This window comes from Lampris incognitus, chromosome 20 (genome assembly GCF_029633865.1).
Source record: "Lampris incognitus isolate fLamInc1 chromosome 20, fLamInc1.hap2, whole genome shotgun sequence".
Lineage (NCBI taxonomy): Eukaryota > Metazoa > Chordata > Actinopteri > Lampriformes > Lampridae > Lampris > Lampris incognitus.
Window position 1 is genome coordinate 35780496 of NC_079230.1, and position 16160 is coordinate 35796655.

Genomic DNA, 16160 nt, shown 5'->3' on the forward strand with positions numbered 1-16160 from the left:
GTCTCCATGGACGATGATGATGTTCGCGGATGACATTGTGATCTGTAGCAATAGTAGGGTGCAGGTTGAGGAGAGCCTGGAGAGGTGGAGGTATGCACTGGAGAGAAGAGTAATGAAAGTCAGTAGGAGCAAGACGGAATACGTATGCGTGAAGGAGAGGGAGGACAGTGGAATGGTGAGGATGCAAGGAGTGGAAGTGATGAAGGCATATGAGTTTAAATACTTGGGGTCAACTGTCCAAAGTAAGAGGGAGTGCAGGAGAGAGGTGAAGAAGAGAGTGCAGGCAGGGTGGAGTGGGTGGAGAAGAGTGTCAAGAGTGATTTGCAACAGAAGGGTACCAGCAAGAGTTAAAGGGAAGGTTTCCAGGATGGTTGTGAGACCAGCTATGTTACATGGTTTGGAGACAGTGGCACTGATGAAAAGACAGGAGGAGGAGCTGGAGGTGGCAGAGATGAAGATGATAAGATTTTCATTGGGAGTGATGAAGAAGGACAGGATTAGGAACGAGTATATTAGAGGGACCGCTCAAGTTGGACGGTTTGGAGACAAAGCAAGAGAGACAAGATTGAGATGGCTTGGACATGTGTGGAGGAGAGATGCTGGGTATATTGGCAGAAGGACGCTGAATATGGAGCTGCCAGGGAAGAGGAGGCCAAAGAGGAGGTTTATGGATGTGATGAGGGAAGACATGCAGGTGGCTGGTGTGACAGAGGAAAACGCAGAAGACAGGAAGAGATGGAAACGGATGATCCTCTGTGGCGCCCCCTAACGGGAGCAGCCGAAAGTAGTAGTAGTGATATATAGGCTACACAATCAACAACAGTACATATTAATCCCACATATATAAGCTACACAATCAACCACAGTACATATCATAGTTGTGGACTCGAGTCACATGACTTGGACTCGAGTGCGACTCGAGTCACAAATTTGATGACTTGCGACTTGACTTGCCAAAATGAAAATTACTTGAGACTTGACTTGAGACTTGACATCTATGATTTGGACTTGAGCTGGATGACTCGAGAGAATTGTTTGAGTGTTTTCTCAGTGTTTATGCGGGATGCACCTCTCTCGTATTTTATTTATTTTATTTTGTAATCATTCTTCATTTCCAGCGCGCACACAATTACCTACGCGCAGGCATCGCGTAGGGCCAATCAAACGTTTAGATGGGCGGGAAAACAAAAATACTCAAATCTAATTGGAGGTACCATCATGCTACTCAAAAACTAACGCTAGCTCTACTCAACATGAGCGCGGAGAGTCTGCAATCATGGCAAGTGCAGCTGCTGCTGGAACGATTCCAGAAATAATGATTTGCGGCTGTAAGAACTTGGAAGTTGTTGGGAAGAAAAGGACTGCCGTTTGTAAAACATGTGCAGCGAAATTATCAGATGGGATTTCAACAACGTCAAACTGTGTGCGTCATCTGAAAAGCCACAAAGAGAAGTAAGTTAGTTAGCTAGCTAGCTAGCTAGCTAGGCTACAGGTACAGTAGCGTGTGAGTGGTCACACACACACACAGACCCAATCTGCCCGTTTGGAATACGCCAGCCGGGCTGTATCGCCCGAACACCGTCCCAATCTCTTCTCAGCAATACAACGGAACGTACTGTTCTGTTTCAGAACACCTAACATTGAATACTCAGTTCTGCTGGCCCAGTGGGCCAACCATCCATGTCTGGCCGATGTAGCGGTCACCGGAATGAATTAGCATACCCCCTGCTGCCCCCTGATAATTATCTAATCAAACACTGTTTCAGTGCATGGTTCCACGTATCATACTATAATACAATATGATATAATATACTATAATATACTATAATACAAAATGATGTAGTTTTAAATATGCGTAATATAATGCGGTTCTCAAGAAAATCAGCCCATTCCGAACGGGCACTGAACTAGTGGTATTCAATCGTGATTATGTTTACACTGTTTTTAATTGAGCATTTACACTCGATGCTCCGAATTATGTGCTACCGACGACTCCTGCCGAGGGACTACAGATGCAAATTAGCTTATAGCTAATTCTGGTGCAATATATTTATTGTGCATTGTCCCTGTCAAATAAACAAATAAATAAAAAATATTAAAGTATCTCCATGATTCAGATTAATCTAGTTATATACTGTCTTTGGAAAGATTTTTCTCCATTGATTTATAAACATTTATAAATACATTTACTTGTTTCATGAAACCAAAATTAGTGTAAACTAATAATAAGACACGTTAGCCCTAACTAACGGGTCCGACGCTTTAGCCGAGCGGTTAGTGACGTCGCCTTGTGGTGGTGCAGTACACGCCGTATCGAATCCCGCACCGGGCAAGAAAATAACCGGTTACATTAGTACGTATATTACAACACTTTTCGTATGGCACAATGGCAATTGAAATAATGCTTAGAGCATGACACACCGTGCACTGCACCCAATATGAAACATAGCCTACTAAGCATGGGCTCAGATTAGAGCCATGGGGTAGTAGGTTATTTCACAAAGCTGGCCAACTAAGTAAGCCTCACTTCTGCGCAGAGTGAACCCCGGAACAGCTCTTTTTACTCCAATCCATGTTCCAGATCTGAAAGGTTTCCTGGGTTGCATCATACTCAGCTAGCCAGCTTTGTGAAATACTCCCTTGTGTCTAGTCCAGTGGTTCTAAAACCTCTATGGCTGTGACCAAAAACGCACCCCTATATATTTTAATGTACGGTTATTAAGTACACATCGTCACGTACATCGGTACTTAATAAGCGTACATAAGTAGGGTGCGCCTTTCGTCACACACAGCCCGTATTTATTGAATTACACCAACAGCACCCCTGATTCCACTAATCTAGGGAGTCAAATAATTAAAGGTAGGGAAGGCGATTTTTTTCAGAAGCACTTTTTGTTATATTTTTTGCAATTCTCTTTACATCCCGACATCAATCAATGAATAAAATGCTCTGACACTAAATTAAAAAAATAAAAAGAGTAATCTATGGAAGTCGCAGGACCGTTATAAACCCATCCAATCATTTTAAGGTGTCCGGTTAAAATGATTGGATAGCCTACCTGCCTGTTAACCTAGCTCCCTCCAGCAGTAGGCTAGTCAGGCAGTGCGTGTTTGCGTGTTTTGGAGGAGTGGCTTTGGAGGGAGGCGATAAAGTCCTAGCCAACTTGATATTTTGCAAGTGCAATGAATTGTAGGTCGAACTAGACAAGCAGAGAGAGTGTTTGTTTATTGTGTATTGGAATGATCAATATGTTTTGTATTGTTATTAAGAGTTGTGCGCTCATTTGTGATTTAGAGTGTGCCTTTTATTTCTTGTAAAACAAAATCCAACTGTTGTTCAAATTTGAACACAATAAAATAACAATTATTTCTAACATTATCTGTGGTTTATGTATGTACTATTGTAATGAAACAATTTAATATTACCTGAATTTTAAAAATGTGTTAAATTGGTATAAAGCACCTCACATTTGAGACTTGATGACTTGACACCTGAAATTAGGGACTTGTGACTTGACTTGACCTGAGCTCAGTGACTTGGGACTTGACTTGAGACTTGCCCTTCATGACTTGGGACTTGACTTGAGACTCGAAGGTTAAGACTTGAGACTTACTTATGACTTGCATAACAGTGACTTGATCACAACTCTGGTACATATTAATACCACATATATAGGCTAGACTATCAGCCACAGTACATAGTAATACTACATGTATAGGCTAGACTATCAGCCACAGTACATATTAATACCACATGTATAGGCTAGACTATCAGCCACTGTACATATTAATACTACATGTATAGGCTATACTATCAGCCACAGTACATATTAATACCACATGTATAGGCTAGGCTATCAGCCACAGTACATATTAATACTACATGTATAGGCTAGACTATCAGCCACAGTACATATTAAAACTACATGTATAGGCTAGACTATCAGCCACAGTACACATTAATACTACATGTATAGGCTAGACTATCAGCCACAGTACATATTAATACTACATGTATAGGCTAGACTATCAGCCACAGTACATATTAATACTACATGTATAGGCTAGACTATCAGCCACAGTACATATTAATACCACATGTATAGGCTAGACTATCAGCCACAGTACATATTAATACTACATGTATAGGCTAGACTATCAGCCACAGTACATATTAATACCACATGTATAGGCTAGACTATCAGCCACAGTACATATTAATACCACATGTATAGGCTAGACTATCAGCCACAGTACATATTAATACCAGTTTCCCCAAAACACAAAAAAGCACTTGAGAGCCACAGTGCAAACTAAAGAAAAGCTTAATGAAACTGAGGAGTGCTGCCCTGCCACAGTGTTTAGGGCCGATATAAAAGGTTTTGGGCCGTTGACATACAGTGGAAGCCACTTTAATAGTGATTGTGGTTGGTCATCCACATATATTGATCAAAAATCACTGGATGGAATAATTCCTGTACTAATGCTGTTAGAATAATCTGGTTATTGTAATTAAACTGTACACTTAAAGTGGTAATCTTGGTTCTTTTATGCATGGGAAATTCTAAAATAAAATTCATTAAAAAATAAGATTATTACAATGTATTATAAAAATTATTAAATACTCTAAATCCAAGGTATTTCTGGAAATGTAATGTTAAAATGTTTCATTATCGTTTGGCTTCGTCCCATGATACTGAATGGTGCTATGACTATGTACTGATGTACTTTAGACAAGGCTAAGTGGTGTTTCTTTAACCTGTAGTCTACTGCCGAATTCCTACTTGAAGTGTTTGAAGCAGCTCATATTTTGTTACTGTACAATAGCTGACAGGCTACTGTCTTTCAGTCAGTTAAACCCAGTAAAATAGAGAAGGTGTCCGTTTCATGACATTATTTAGCAAGTCTACGCATGCCAATTAGGTGGTTATCCAGGAGAAAGAAATTTGAAATAAAAAATAAAAACTCGACTTTGCTTAAAACGATCAACTGCTAACTGCTCATAGTGCTCATATCTGCCTGGATATGTGATCCCTAGCCCACGAGCGAGTTCCATTGTAAGTTCATTTGAATGGAAACAAAACAATAACCAGCATACATGCCTGATTTCTCCATGCACACAGTCACAGACTGATGATGATGATGATAATAACAATAGCAATATAACAATAGCATATTGTTATATTGCTATAACCGCAATTGCTATTACAATGGCAATAATGTTAATAACTAACAAGAACTATTTATATATCACTTTTTTAAACAAAGTTACAATGTGCTTTACAAGACAAAGAAAATAAGATGGATAGTGATCGCTTTATTTTTTAGTCTGACAATAACAAGGATTAAACTAGAATTAAACTAGAGTTCTTTATGGGTCCACCCAAATACCCAAGGCACGAGCGGATCCGGGTCCAAAATTTAGACACGAGTGAAATCTACTGTAATTTACTCAGGTTTTGGGTAAGAACATCTGGAATAGATTTATCCATCTTCTCCCACAAGGAACTGATGACCTTTTAATGTTAAATTTTTTAACCCCTGGTTTTAAAAATTACATATATTTATTTTACCAATAATCTGTTGGAATTATATTCTAAGAACCTTGTCTTCTGCTCTTGCAGCGTTGATGACGTAAGTGAATGTTGCACAGTGCATGCTTCATGTCCTTCACATCTCCTATGGTGCTGTAGAACAGAGCGCATATTATGTGTATATCTGGAAGTCTGGTTTTTCTGCAGTCGAGCTCAGTTGAATTGTTATTGTCTTTGTCTGGCTCTGGTAATAGGCTTTGCATTTAGTGGCTCAGTACGGTTTTTGCTAGACTTTTTGGGGCCAATTTAAAACTTTAGTTGAGAGGGTAGGTCCAGAACCATCCAGCACGTTTTTCTTTAGTTAAATTCTATGCATATTTATTTTCCTTCCTCTGTCAGGAGTTTCTCTTCATCCTGGATGTGAACCTGGGAGCTGTTAACAGACTGGAATCTATCAGTGTGCCGAGCCACGGGGAGAACACTAGAGGACTTGAGCTGGTCTGTAAGGTAGGACGTGAACATGTCTCCAGAGTGCACTGAGCATTCTCTACACACATCTGTGGTCATTTTGAAGAGAAGCACTTGACCTGGAGGGGTTTTCAGTATTTGAACTTCAGTTCATGAAACCCAGCAGAGGGTGTAGGCTGAATAAATAGAATCTAAATAGAAAAGAAACTTGCTCATTGAAAGAAATGAAGCTGAACATTGTTCTTAATGTGACATCTTATTGACAAACAAAACACTGAAGTGTGTGTTGCTGCCAAGGCATAAATCTTGAATTAATGTAATTTGAAAAGGCTAAAAAACAAAAAAGTTGGTCGCAGCAGCCTGAGCTAGTTTTCAAAGGCAAAGTTTGAAAACACAAGGCTTATGAACATTTCAACAACTCACAAAACAGTTAATGAGCAAGCACAATATGAGCCAGGCCTCTTTAACTTAACCTGCTTTGCTTTGGGTTGGACCACGGCCTGCTCAAGTTACTTTGAACCTGATGAGAAGTCAGAATTGCTGCTCCTTGGTGCAGTCTGTGTTGTGGGTCGGAAAGGAACCAGTGCAGGGGTCCGGCAGGGTCAAGCCTGTAGGCACGTTTCTTTCTATTCAGGGAAGGGAAATGCGGGATGTGTATGGTGCAACTAGAGTCCTGGATGTGGGCTGTGTGCAGGGCGAGTGTGGTGCGTGTGTGCAGGAATGTAAATGACTGGAGGGTGTCTGTGAGTGTTGGTGAAGCGCAAATCCAGGAGTAGGGGTTCTGCGGGAGGCAGCGTGGGAGCACAAGGGAGGGGTCCGAGGAACACAAGGGACGCGAGGAAGACGGAGCCCGAGAAGCACCTGGGGTTCTGGGAGGACGGGGGAGAGAGACACACGGAATTAGACTCAGGAATCACAACGCAGGAATTGCAGGAGCGAAACACAGCCAAAGAGTCTAGCGATCCACTGGGTAACTACCCTACTAGATGGCACAATCTGGCACCGATTGCCCGCCAGCGTCCTGTCTTCTAGCTGGCTGCAGATTGGCTTCAGGTGCGCTGATCACCGAGGAGCCTCTGGTGCGTAGCTGCGCTCTCAACGAGCGCGCTGATTGAACCCTGCCGGTAGACTCAGGCGGAGACGCGCCTTGCGTCTGGACCACAACAGTCTGCCTCATAACCACCAGGATTTGCCAGTTCGCTCAGCTGGAGTACACTTTGCCAAAGCTGCCTATGATAACTTTACAAGCCTCACTTTCACGGCATCCATTCATCCATCCACCCATGATCCAAAGCGCTTATCCTGCTCTCAGGGTCAGGGGGATGCTGGAGACTATCCCAGCAGTCATTGGGTGGTAGGCAGGGGCCGCCAGGCCATCACAGTATCCATGAACTGATATAATCAAGGGTACAGCTTCTTGTGCACTTTGAGTATTGACCATCAATTTACATCTTTGAAAATAGAAACACCCCCATCCTGAACTATTTCCAAGCATCACAAGGCTTTATTAACCTACGTGTGATTTTTATGTTGGACCACATTAATGAAAGAACGTCGTTATAATAAAGGAATATAGTAAAGGGATAATAAAGGAATGCAATGCATTTTTCAATGCACTTTTTTCTCAGACAATTTAACCAGCATCACGTTTTTTTTTTTTTTTGCTGGCTCTTGAGTGTTTTTCATCAGCTAAAAGCTGGTTGTAGTTGGCTTCCCTTACACTGCCACAGATGGGGTAGTAATTTGGAAATTTGCTGAGAAAACTATCAAGCATCGGGCATCTGATCAGGATGCCTCCTGGAGGTTTTCCGGGCACGCCCAACTGGGAGGACATCCCGGGGTAGACCCAGAACTCGCTGGAGGGACTACATGTCCAGTCTGGCCTGGGAACGCCTTGGGATTCCCCAGGAGGAGCTGGAGGGCGTTGCTGGGGAGAGGGAGGTCTGGAGTGCCCTACTTAGCTTGCTGCCACCGTGACCCGACGCCGGAGAAGCGGCTGATGATGAATGAATGAATGAATATCAAGCAACCTCTAAATGTGACTGCATGTAATACAAATTTACTAAACATCAGAAACAACAAACATTAATATTAAATCATAATCAAAGTTGCAAGTCACACATTACAAAATAGAAGCATTACCGTAATATTAGCTAATTTTTACAGTAAGCAGCAGTGTAACAGCATTACTTTCTCATTTGAATCTACTACTTTCGGCTGCTCCCATTAGGGGGCGCCACAGAGGATCATCCGTTTCCATCTCTTCCTGTCCTCTGCATCGTCCTCTGTCACACCAGCCACCTGCATGTCCTCCCTCACCACATCCATAAACCTCCTCGTTGGCCTTCCTCTTCTCCTCTTCCCTGGCAGCTCCATATTCAGTATCCTTCTCCCAATATACCCAGCATCTCTCCTCCACACATGTCCAAACCATCTCAATCTTGTCTCTCTTGCTGTCTCCAGACCGTCCAACCTGAGCGGTCCCTCTAATATACTCCTTCCTAATCCTGTCCTTCTTTATCACTCCCAATGAAAATCTTATCTTCAACTCTGCCACCTCCAGCTCCTCCTCCTGTCTTTTCATCAGTGCCACTGTCTCCAAACCATATAACATAGCTGGTCTCACAACCATCTTGTAAACCTTCCCTTTAACTCTTGCTGGTACCCCTCTGTCGCAAATCACTCCTGACACTCTTCTCCACCCACTCCACCCTGCCTGCACTCTCTTCTTCACCTCACACTCTACCCACACTACCGCACTCACCGTTATTTTGGACAGTTGACCCCAAGTATTTAAACTCATACACCTTCGTCACCTCTACTCCTTGCATCCTCACCTGATGTGGCGAAGGTTTTACACCGAATGCCCTTCCTGATGCAACCCTCCCCATTTATCTGGGCTTGCGACTGGCACTAAATGCACTGGCTTGTGCATCCTCAGTGGCTGGGTTCATCTTTCTCATTTGAATATTATTATTATTATTATTATTATTATTATTATTATTATTACACTACTACTCTAAGAAATAATCTGTTAATTCCAATAGCATTGTGGTGAAGGTTAGACTCACCAAAGCAAGATTAGGATCACAACAGAGTCGGAAGAGAATTCGGAGCATTCATGGTGCATCGGTGCAGCAGAATTGACACACCATCACTGATTTTTGAGCACCTTAAAGTTCCCCTCCAGACATGTTACAAAGTTTAGAATGCTCTGAGATGATAAATATAGTTAAACATGGTTTTTCCACATACAAAGTAAAAAAAAAAACTCTGAAAAGGGCTGGAAGCACATCTACTCTTTCTCTCTCATTGAGAAATTCAGGATCTATGAACATGCAAATATCACAGGTCTCACACCCCACCCACCACTGCTGTTTGCTCTAGGTCAGACATGGGCAGCTGGTGGCCTGCAAGCGTGCAAGCTCATTTCAAGATTTATATGGGGAGATAAAGGTCTAGAGTGTGTTATACCACTCTTCAGTTAGCTAAAGATAAAGGAGGAAGGGTACTTCTGAACTTGAAGGAAAACTTCCACGCAGCGCAACTGTGCCCACTTATTCACTGGTGCAGCACAGATTACGTAGCCTGATGGAAAGACCTTGAAATGTATGTGTCTAAATTCCCGATCCAAATCAGTATAAAGAATGATCCCCGCCCATATAAAAGATGAGGTAGTGCTAGACCCAATAACATTTACTCTAGAAACATGGTATTTCATTAGCAAACAATTCAAACTGGGAAAGGAAGTTGGTCTGTTAAGATGGATAGTATATAATGATGAAGTCCAACCAGGAAGAACCCATACCAGATTCAAACAATGGACAGGAATGGTTATAGCAGCCATATGCAAGGTAACTCAAAAGGGTGAAATGAGAAGCTTTCAAGAATTTAAAAAAAAATCAACTAAGAAATCAGGATTTATTTAGATATCTGCAAATGAGGGATTATTATAACAAAAAAGAAAAATCAAGAAAAATTAGGATAAGATACACCCAATCATTAAGGTATTAGTATAAGCATACAGTAAGGCTACACCCAGAGCTGTGTCAGTCTTGTACTCTTGTTTGATGGAATCTAGAAAGGACCCAACATTATACGTGAAAGCTAAATGGGAAAAAGAACTGAATGTAGAGACCCTAGAAAAAATGTGGTATGATATGTGGAAAATACATCTGAACGCGACACAATCACATAGGTGGAGAGGATGTATTTGGAACAACAAAATTCAGTACTTTATCATTATCACACCCAAAATTAAAAGTAATCAAATACATATTCAACATCCATGTTGGAGACTATGTAACCACATGGAACCAAACCACACACACACATTGTTTGGACTTGCAGGAAAATATAATCTTTCTGGGATGGTGTACATTCTGGTCTTTGTGAGGTTTTGGGTTACAAAATCCCTCGATCCTGTCTTGTTCTATACGTGGGACACATGGGAGGAACCATGCATAAAGGAGACCAGTATTTGATCAGGATCTTCCTTGCTGCTGGAAAGAAGGCCATCACAAAGAACTGGCTCAGGACAATGCACCAAACCACAAACCATAGACGATATCCCAGTGATGGAGAATCTCACACACAGGTTACAGGTGAAGGAAGGATATTTTGAAAAAGACTGGCAAAAGTGGTTAACATATAAATCAAAAAGAAAAGGACATAAACAATCATGCCGTCTAGATGAATATGGACTTGCTCACCTATACATGCTCTGTTCACCTTTAGTTGTGTCTTTAAATATTTTATGTATATACTTCTGTATTTTCTGCTGTATAGCTCCTTTTGCTTTTCCACCCGCAGTAGGTATGCCCTAAAAGAACATAAAACAAGATAAAAGTCAAAGGAAGGAAAGAAAGAATGAACCACAGGACAAGGTGAAATATATCCAGGGCAATGTATTTGGTCTTGAATATTACTGTGTGCACCTATTTCCTTTCATCTGTGGATAACGGCATCTAAGAGTTATAGAGGTTCCACATGAGAAACGAAGCGGTTCAGTGGTTTTTTGGTCGTCTGACCTGTGTAGTCATCTTCTTTGTATAAGTAGCTGGAGCAGGTGCTCCATGTAACAGCAGACAAAATGGCATTTGTTATCGAACACGATTGTGCCTTGTCTATGTGGACATATTTGCAATAAAAATATTGAGTTACAAAAAAAAAGAAGACTATCTGACTCACGTCTATATGTGACATCATAATGATATAATGTCAGCATTCACTGCTGTATACTCTGTTCCCCAAAACAGTTTCTCTTTAAAAAGTATTTTTTACACCTTCTATTAAGTTGCAGGGTCAAGGTTCCACTTAGGACATACTCTTCCAAACATCAACGAGTACTTGGACCTGGTCAGTTGTCCTTGATGAGTTTGTTATTTTGAGTACTTGTTCAGAAGTAAATTCAAAAGTTAGCTTTTGCTTTCTTCTGAATCTGCTACAAGTTATTTCAAGATACTATATATATATACACACACACACACACACACACACACACACACACACACACACACACACACACACACACAGTGGCGCTTGAAAGTTTGTGAACCCTTTAGAAGTTTCTATATTCCTGTATAAATATGACCTAAAACATCATCAGATTTTCACACAAATCCTAAAAGTAGATAAAGAGAACCCAATTAAACAAATGAGACAAAAATATTATACTTGGTCATTTATTTATTGAGGAAAATGATCCAATATTTCATATCTGTGAGGGACAAAAGTATGTGAACCTTTGATTTCATTGCACTATTACAACCAATGGGGTAGGCAGTTACCATGCACAGCAACCAATGGTGGGGTAGAAAACACTACAACCAAAGGGGCAAAGCGTTGGGGCTTGTTTTGAAAAAGTATGTAAATGACCAGGGCACTGTTGAAATAGCCTACATTTAGAATATAACAAGTTAATGTCAAATGAGGTAATTTATGTATATCATATAGTGGGGAGGTGTTGGGGCACAGTTGGAAGGGCAGGCAATTAAAATAAAATAAAAATACGACATCTAATAAATGTCACATGTGTATCATCTAACGGGGGGGGGGGGATAATAAAGACGTTTTACTTGTAGTTACAAAGGAGATATTTTTTTCGGTGTCTACAACTGGTGGCCAATTCGTTTCTATTATTCAGGGTGGACATATCAGGTCTCCAAAAAATAAAACACTTTCCTGCCAAGCACAGGTCACATCTTTTACCTCTAACTGAATATGCACTAGTCTTTGTAAAGGTTTCCCATGAGACAGAATAACTGATATTCTTGTCTACCAATGACCAAATGTGGCGGCTTAAGGCCGTTGCGTTTCTTACATGTTCATGTCTGCAGCTACTCATATGGGCGTTAAACTTCATTTTAAAAGGGCCTCTGTTAGTCCAACGTAAGTGTCCACATTGCAGTTGTCTTCTCTTGTCACCGATGCCTGGTAGATGACTCCCTCTGTCTGGCATTTTCCTTCAAGAGGACATGATGCCTTAACACGGCAGTTGCAGTTGGAGGTGTGTGGTTGCAGTGAGGGGGTGTGTGTCTTGGTCATGATGTTTTTGTTGTGGGAAGAAATAACTTGCTGAACATCTGGCATGCAGCTGTAGCTCATTTTGACTGTGTTCCTGCTGAAAATGTTTCTCAGTTGATGGTCTGGGGTAAAGCACTCATCCAAAAGCTTGAAAAAAAGTTTTCCAATATTAGAGGCCACACGGTGTCGCTGCAGGGGGGGGGGTTATACCAGGTGATGTTCCACCTTCTGCTGCGTTTTTTTTTTTTGCTGGCTGTCGCTAATTGGTGGTGGATTGTACTTAAGCCTGAAATTATATCCACATTTTTGTAAGGCGTCTTGGTATGGGGGGGGGGGGGGGGCGCTGCTTCATTTAAGATGGCTTTGATGGATGATAAACATGATGACACGATCACTGGCCAGAGGACCAGCAGCCTCTGTGACATTTCCCTAACGGCCTGCAATCAGTCAGAATGCGGTGTATTTGCGTACTGGTTGGCCTGTGAGTACTTGAACCTGTCATGGTCTGTGTTCTGGGCCCCCCCATCTCCTGATTGGTGCTTTAGTTCCCCTGCGCCCAGTCTCCTTGATTGTCCTATAATGTTGTGCACCTTGTGCTAGGGACTATTTAACTGTTTTGCAGACATTCTTGGAGAGGCTTCACGGTGGTCTGCAGAAGCGCTTGTCTCCTGAACTCTCATCTGCCGCCTCTGTGTGAGTGGTTTGCTGAGTTTTTATATTTTATGTTTATTCAAGTGTGCTTTATTGCCGTGTTTTTTGTTTGTGTTTTTTTTGTCATTGCGATAAAGAGACTCCGTACTTTATCAACGGCCTCTTCTCTGCAATTGGGTCCAAATACACGGCATTACACATGAGAGTCTCTTATTTATGCTCACTGGGATATCTTTCAAGATAAAGGGCGGATGATTGCTTTCTCTGTGGATATATTGCAGTATACTGTTGGGCTTGTCTGTGCCATTTCTAAGATCTAATGAGATGTCGAGGAAGCCAATTTGGTTTTTGTTAGCCTCAACTGAAAATGTTTAGTCCATTGCGTGTGAATAAACTACACGATTTTCTTTTTTTTTATTCTCTCGACTTTTCTTGTCAGTTTGTTGCAGACTGCCAGCCTGTCGTGTCTATATAGCCCCAATGTTCATGTCTGACCTGTAGTTGGGACAAGTACAAGCTCACAAGTCACTGCCCATGGTCACGTCAAATTTACTGCTACCTTGCTTTTGCCATGGGATTCCCTTTGGGTATAACAATGGAATCCCATGATCGACTCTTTGGCGTGGGCTATTATCTCTTAGTCGGATATGTTTGTGTATGCTAAGGCAAAGTCAATAGCTTTATCTAGTAGCTCTTAAGTTATTGAGGGGTAAACTCACAAATATCGAAGCGTATAGACCTATGACTGCTCTTGTCATCTATGCCCCTAAATCATTCCAATACTTGGTCGGTGTTCTTCCTCTGATTTAAGGGAACCCCCTTCAGAATCGTGTGATTTATATCTTCAATACACTTTTTTTTTGTTGCTTAGCTTACGTATTTCGGGTTTGGTGGGGTTGATCAGCTTACATGTTGGTTTGTTTTTAAAATTTGGTTCATGGTCTTTCAGGGTAATAAAGGCTTACTTCCGGGCGGTGACACCAATGTGGTCGTCCAATTTCAGATCCGATGCCATTTCTTTTTGTCCTTTATAGTGATGTCTCTTTAAAGCTATGTCGCTTTTGGCAGACTTCACGGCCTTCTTGTATGATTTGGTGACGTTACTATGTAGAAGATTGTCATATTGATCGGGCCCTAGCTTATAAAAATTAGTTTTGTCGACTGTAATGAAGAGCTTGTCATCTTTTATCAGTCTTGTCTTTGTGGAGTTTCTTCTGGAAAGCTTTGTTTGGGCGTTTAAATTTAATGTTCTGAATGATTCTGAGCATACCCTCAAAGGGTTTCACCACCGGGATGGGCGGCAGTGACTTAGACAATTTGAATTCGTATGTTAGCTTTTCTTCAGGTGAGTCAGCCGGATTAAGAAAGAAGAATGCTCTCCATTTTACCATTATGAATTTCTCTGTTTGCAATGAGGCATTTCAGGAAGTCTTTCTGCATGGGTGCTGGTACTATGTTCTTTGCCGAATATCCAAAATTCACTGAGTCCATGGCGGCTTCAAAAGTGCTCAACAGGGTAAGGCTTCAAGTTTTTTAAGATTTCGTTTGTTGTCATTTTCATGATGTACCTGCGCACATAAATAAAAACGAAATGCTGTTTCTCCCAGCCCACATCAGTGCAATGGAGAGATAAAAGAAACGCATCCAAAACTTCCCTAAAAGATGCCACTAAAAACAGAACAAAACAAAAAAGCACAAACAATGAACAATAGTCCATTAAAGTGCAATTTCTGTTTAAATGTTGACAGTCGGTGTCTGTCAACGAGTGACCATCAAATTGATGGGGGGGGGTTAGAGGGTAGGTGGATGGGCATGACCGTGGGGGGGCACAGTTGATTAATAATCATGACTGCTTGTAGAAGCTATTTAGCTTTCTGCTGGATTTAGCACTGATGCTCCTGTACTGTTTCCCAGATGGCAGGAGGGAAAATATGTTGTGAAAAGGATGGTGGATATCCTTAATGATGTTTGAGGCTCTGTGAACACAGCATTGATGGTAAATCTCCAACGGGAAGGGGAGAGGGGCACAAATGGTCTTGCTAGCTGTCTTCACTATCTTGTCCAGCTGGTGGTGTTCGGTTGCTTTGCAGTTACCGAACCACAAAGTGAGACCATAGGTCAGAATGATTTCAATGGTGCCCCTGTAGAAGGTGGTGAGGGCTGGAATGGGGAGGCTTGCCCTTTTAAGTCTCTGGAGGGGATGGAGCCACTGTTGGGCCTTTTTAACTATGGCCAAGGTGTTAATGGTTGAGGTCAGGTAGTCCACCAGGTGCAGACCCAGAAACTTGATGTTACTGACCCTCTGCACAGTGGTGCCATTGATGGTCAGCAGCGTATGATGGTGCCTACCGGCCCTCCTGAAGTCAATAACATCTCTTTTGTTTTGCTTATGTTCAGGGAGAGGTTGTGGGATTCGCACCACGCCATTAGCTGTTCCACCTTCATCCTGTATGCAGATTCATCATTATTGCTGACGAGACCCACTACTGTTGTATCATCTGTAAAGTGGATGATGTAGTTGGTGTCAAATTTGGCAGTACAGTCATGGGTTAGAAGGGTGAACAAGAGGGGGCTCAGGACGCAGCCCTAGGGTGAACCTGTGGTCACTAACACGGAATTTGTTGTGTGGCTGCCCACCCTGACTGTTTGCTGCCTCCGTATCATGAAGTCCAGGACCCAGTTACAGGTACCAGTGCCCGAGCTGAAATCGATGAGAATCCCGGCATAGGTGTTTTTCCCTTCCAGGTGTGACCAAGTGAGGTGTAGTTATTGTATTTAGAAATCACATCAGGACACAGCGCTGTCGCTCGACACAACCTCTCCGTGGCATTCTTTATTTAGACTGACACAGCATCAAAGGCAGACCCGATCAAACAACCCAGAGCCCGCAGGCATCACCAATCGATCCCAGCACAATAGAACAGCACCAAATCAAATGCAGCACTGTCGATGTGTGCATACATAACATTTCCCCCCCCCCCC

General features: G+C 42.0%; 1 protein-coding gene across 2 annotated transcripts in view; it reads left to right on the forward strand.

The window, feature by feature from the left end:
- mtmr1a (myotubularin related protein 1a) overlaps positions 1 to 16160 on the forward strand; it is a 277755-nt gene that overhangs the window by 95506 nt on the left and 166089 nt on the right. For both annotated transcript variants that reach the window (XM_056299990.1, XM_056299991.1), the window contains exon 5: positions 5934 to 6041. In XM_056299990.1, the coding sequence (XP_056155965.1) occupies positions 5934 to 6041 (108 nt within the window). The remainder of the gene's footprint in view (positions 1 to 5933; positions 6042 to 16160) is intronic.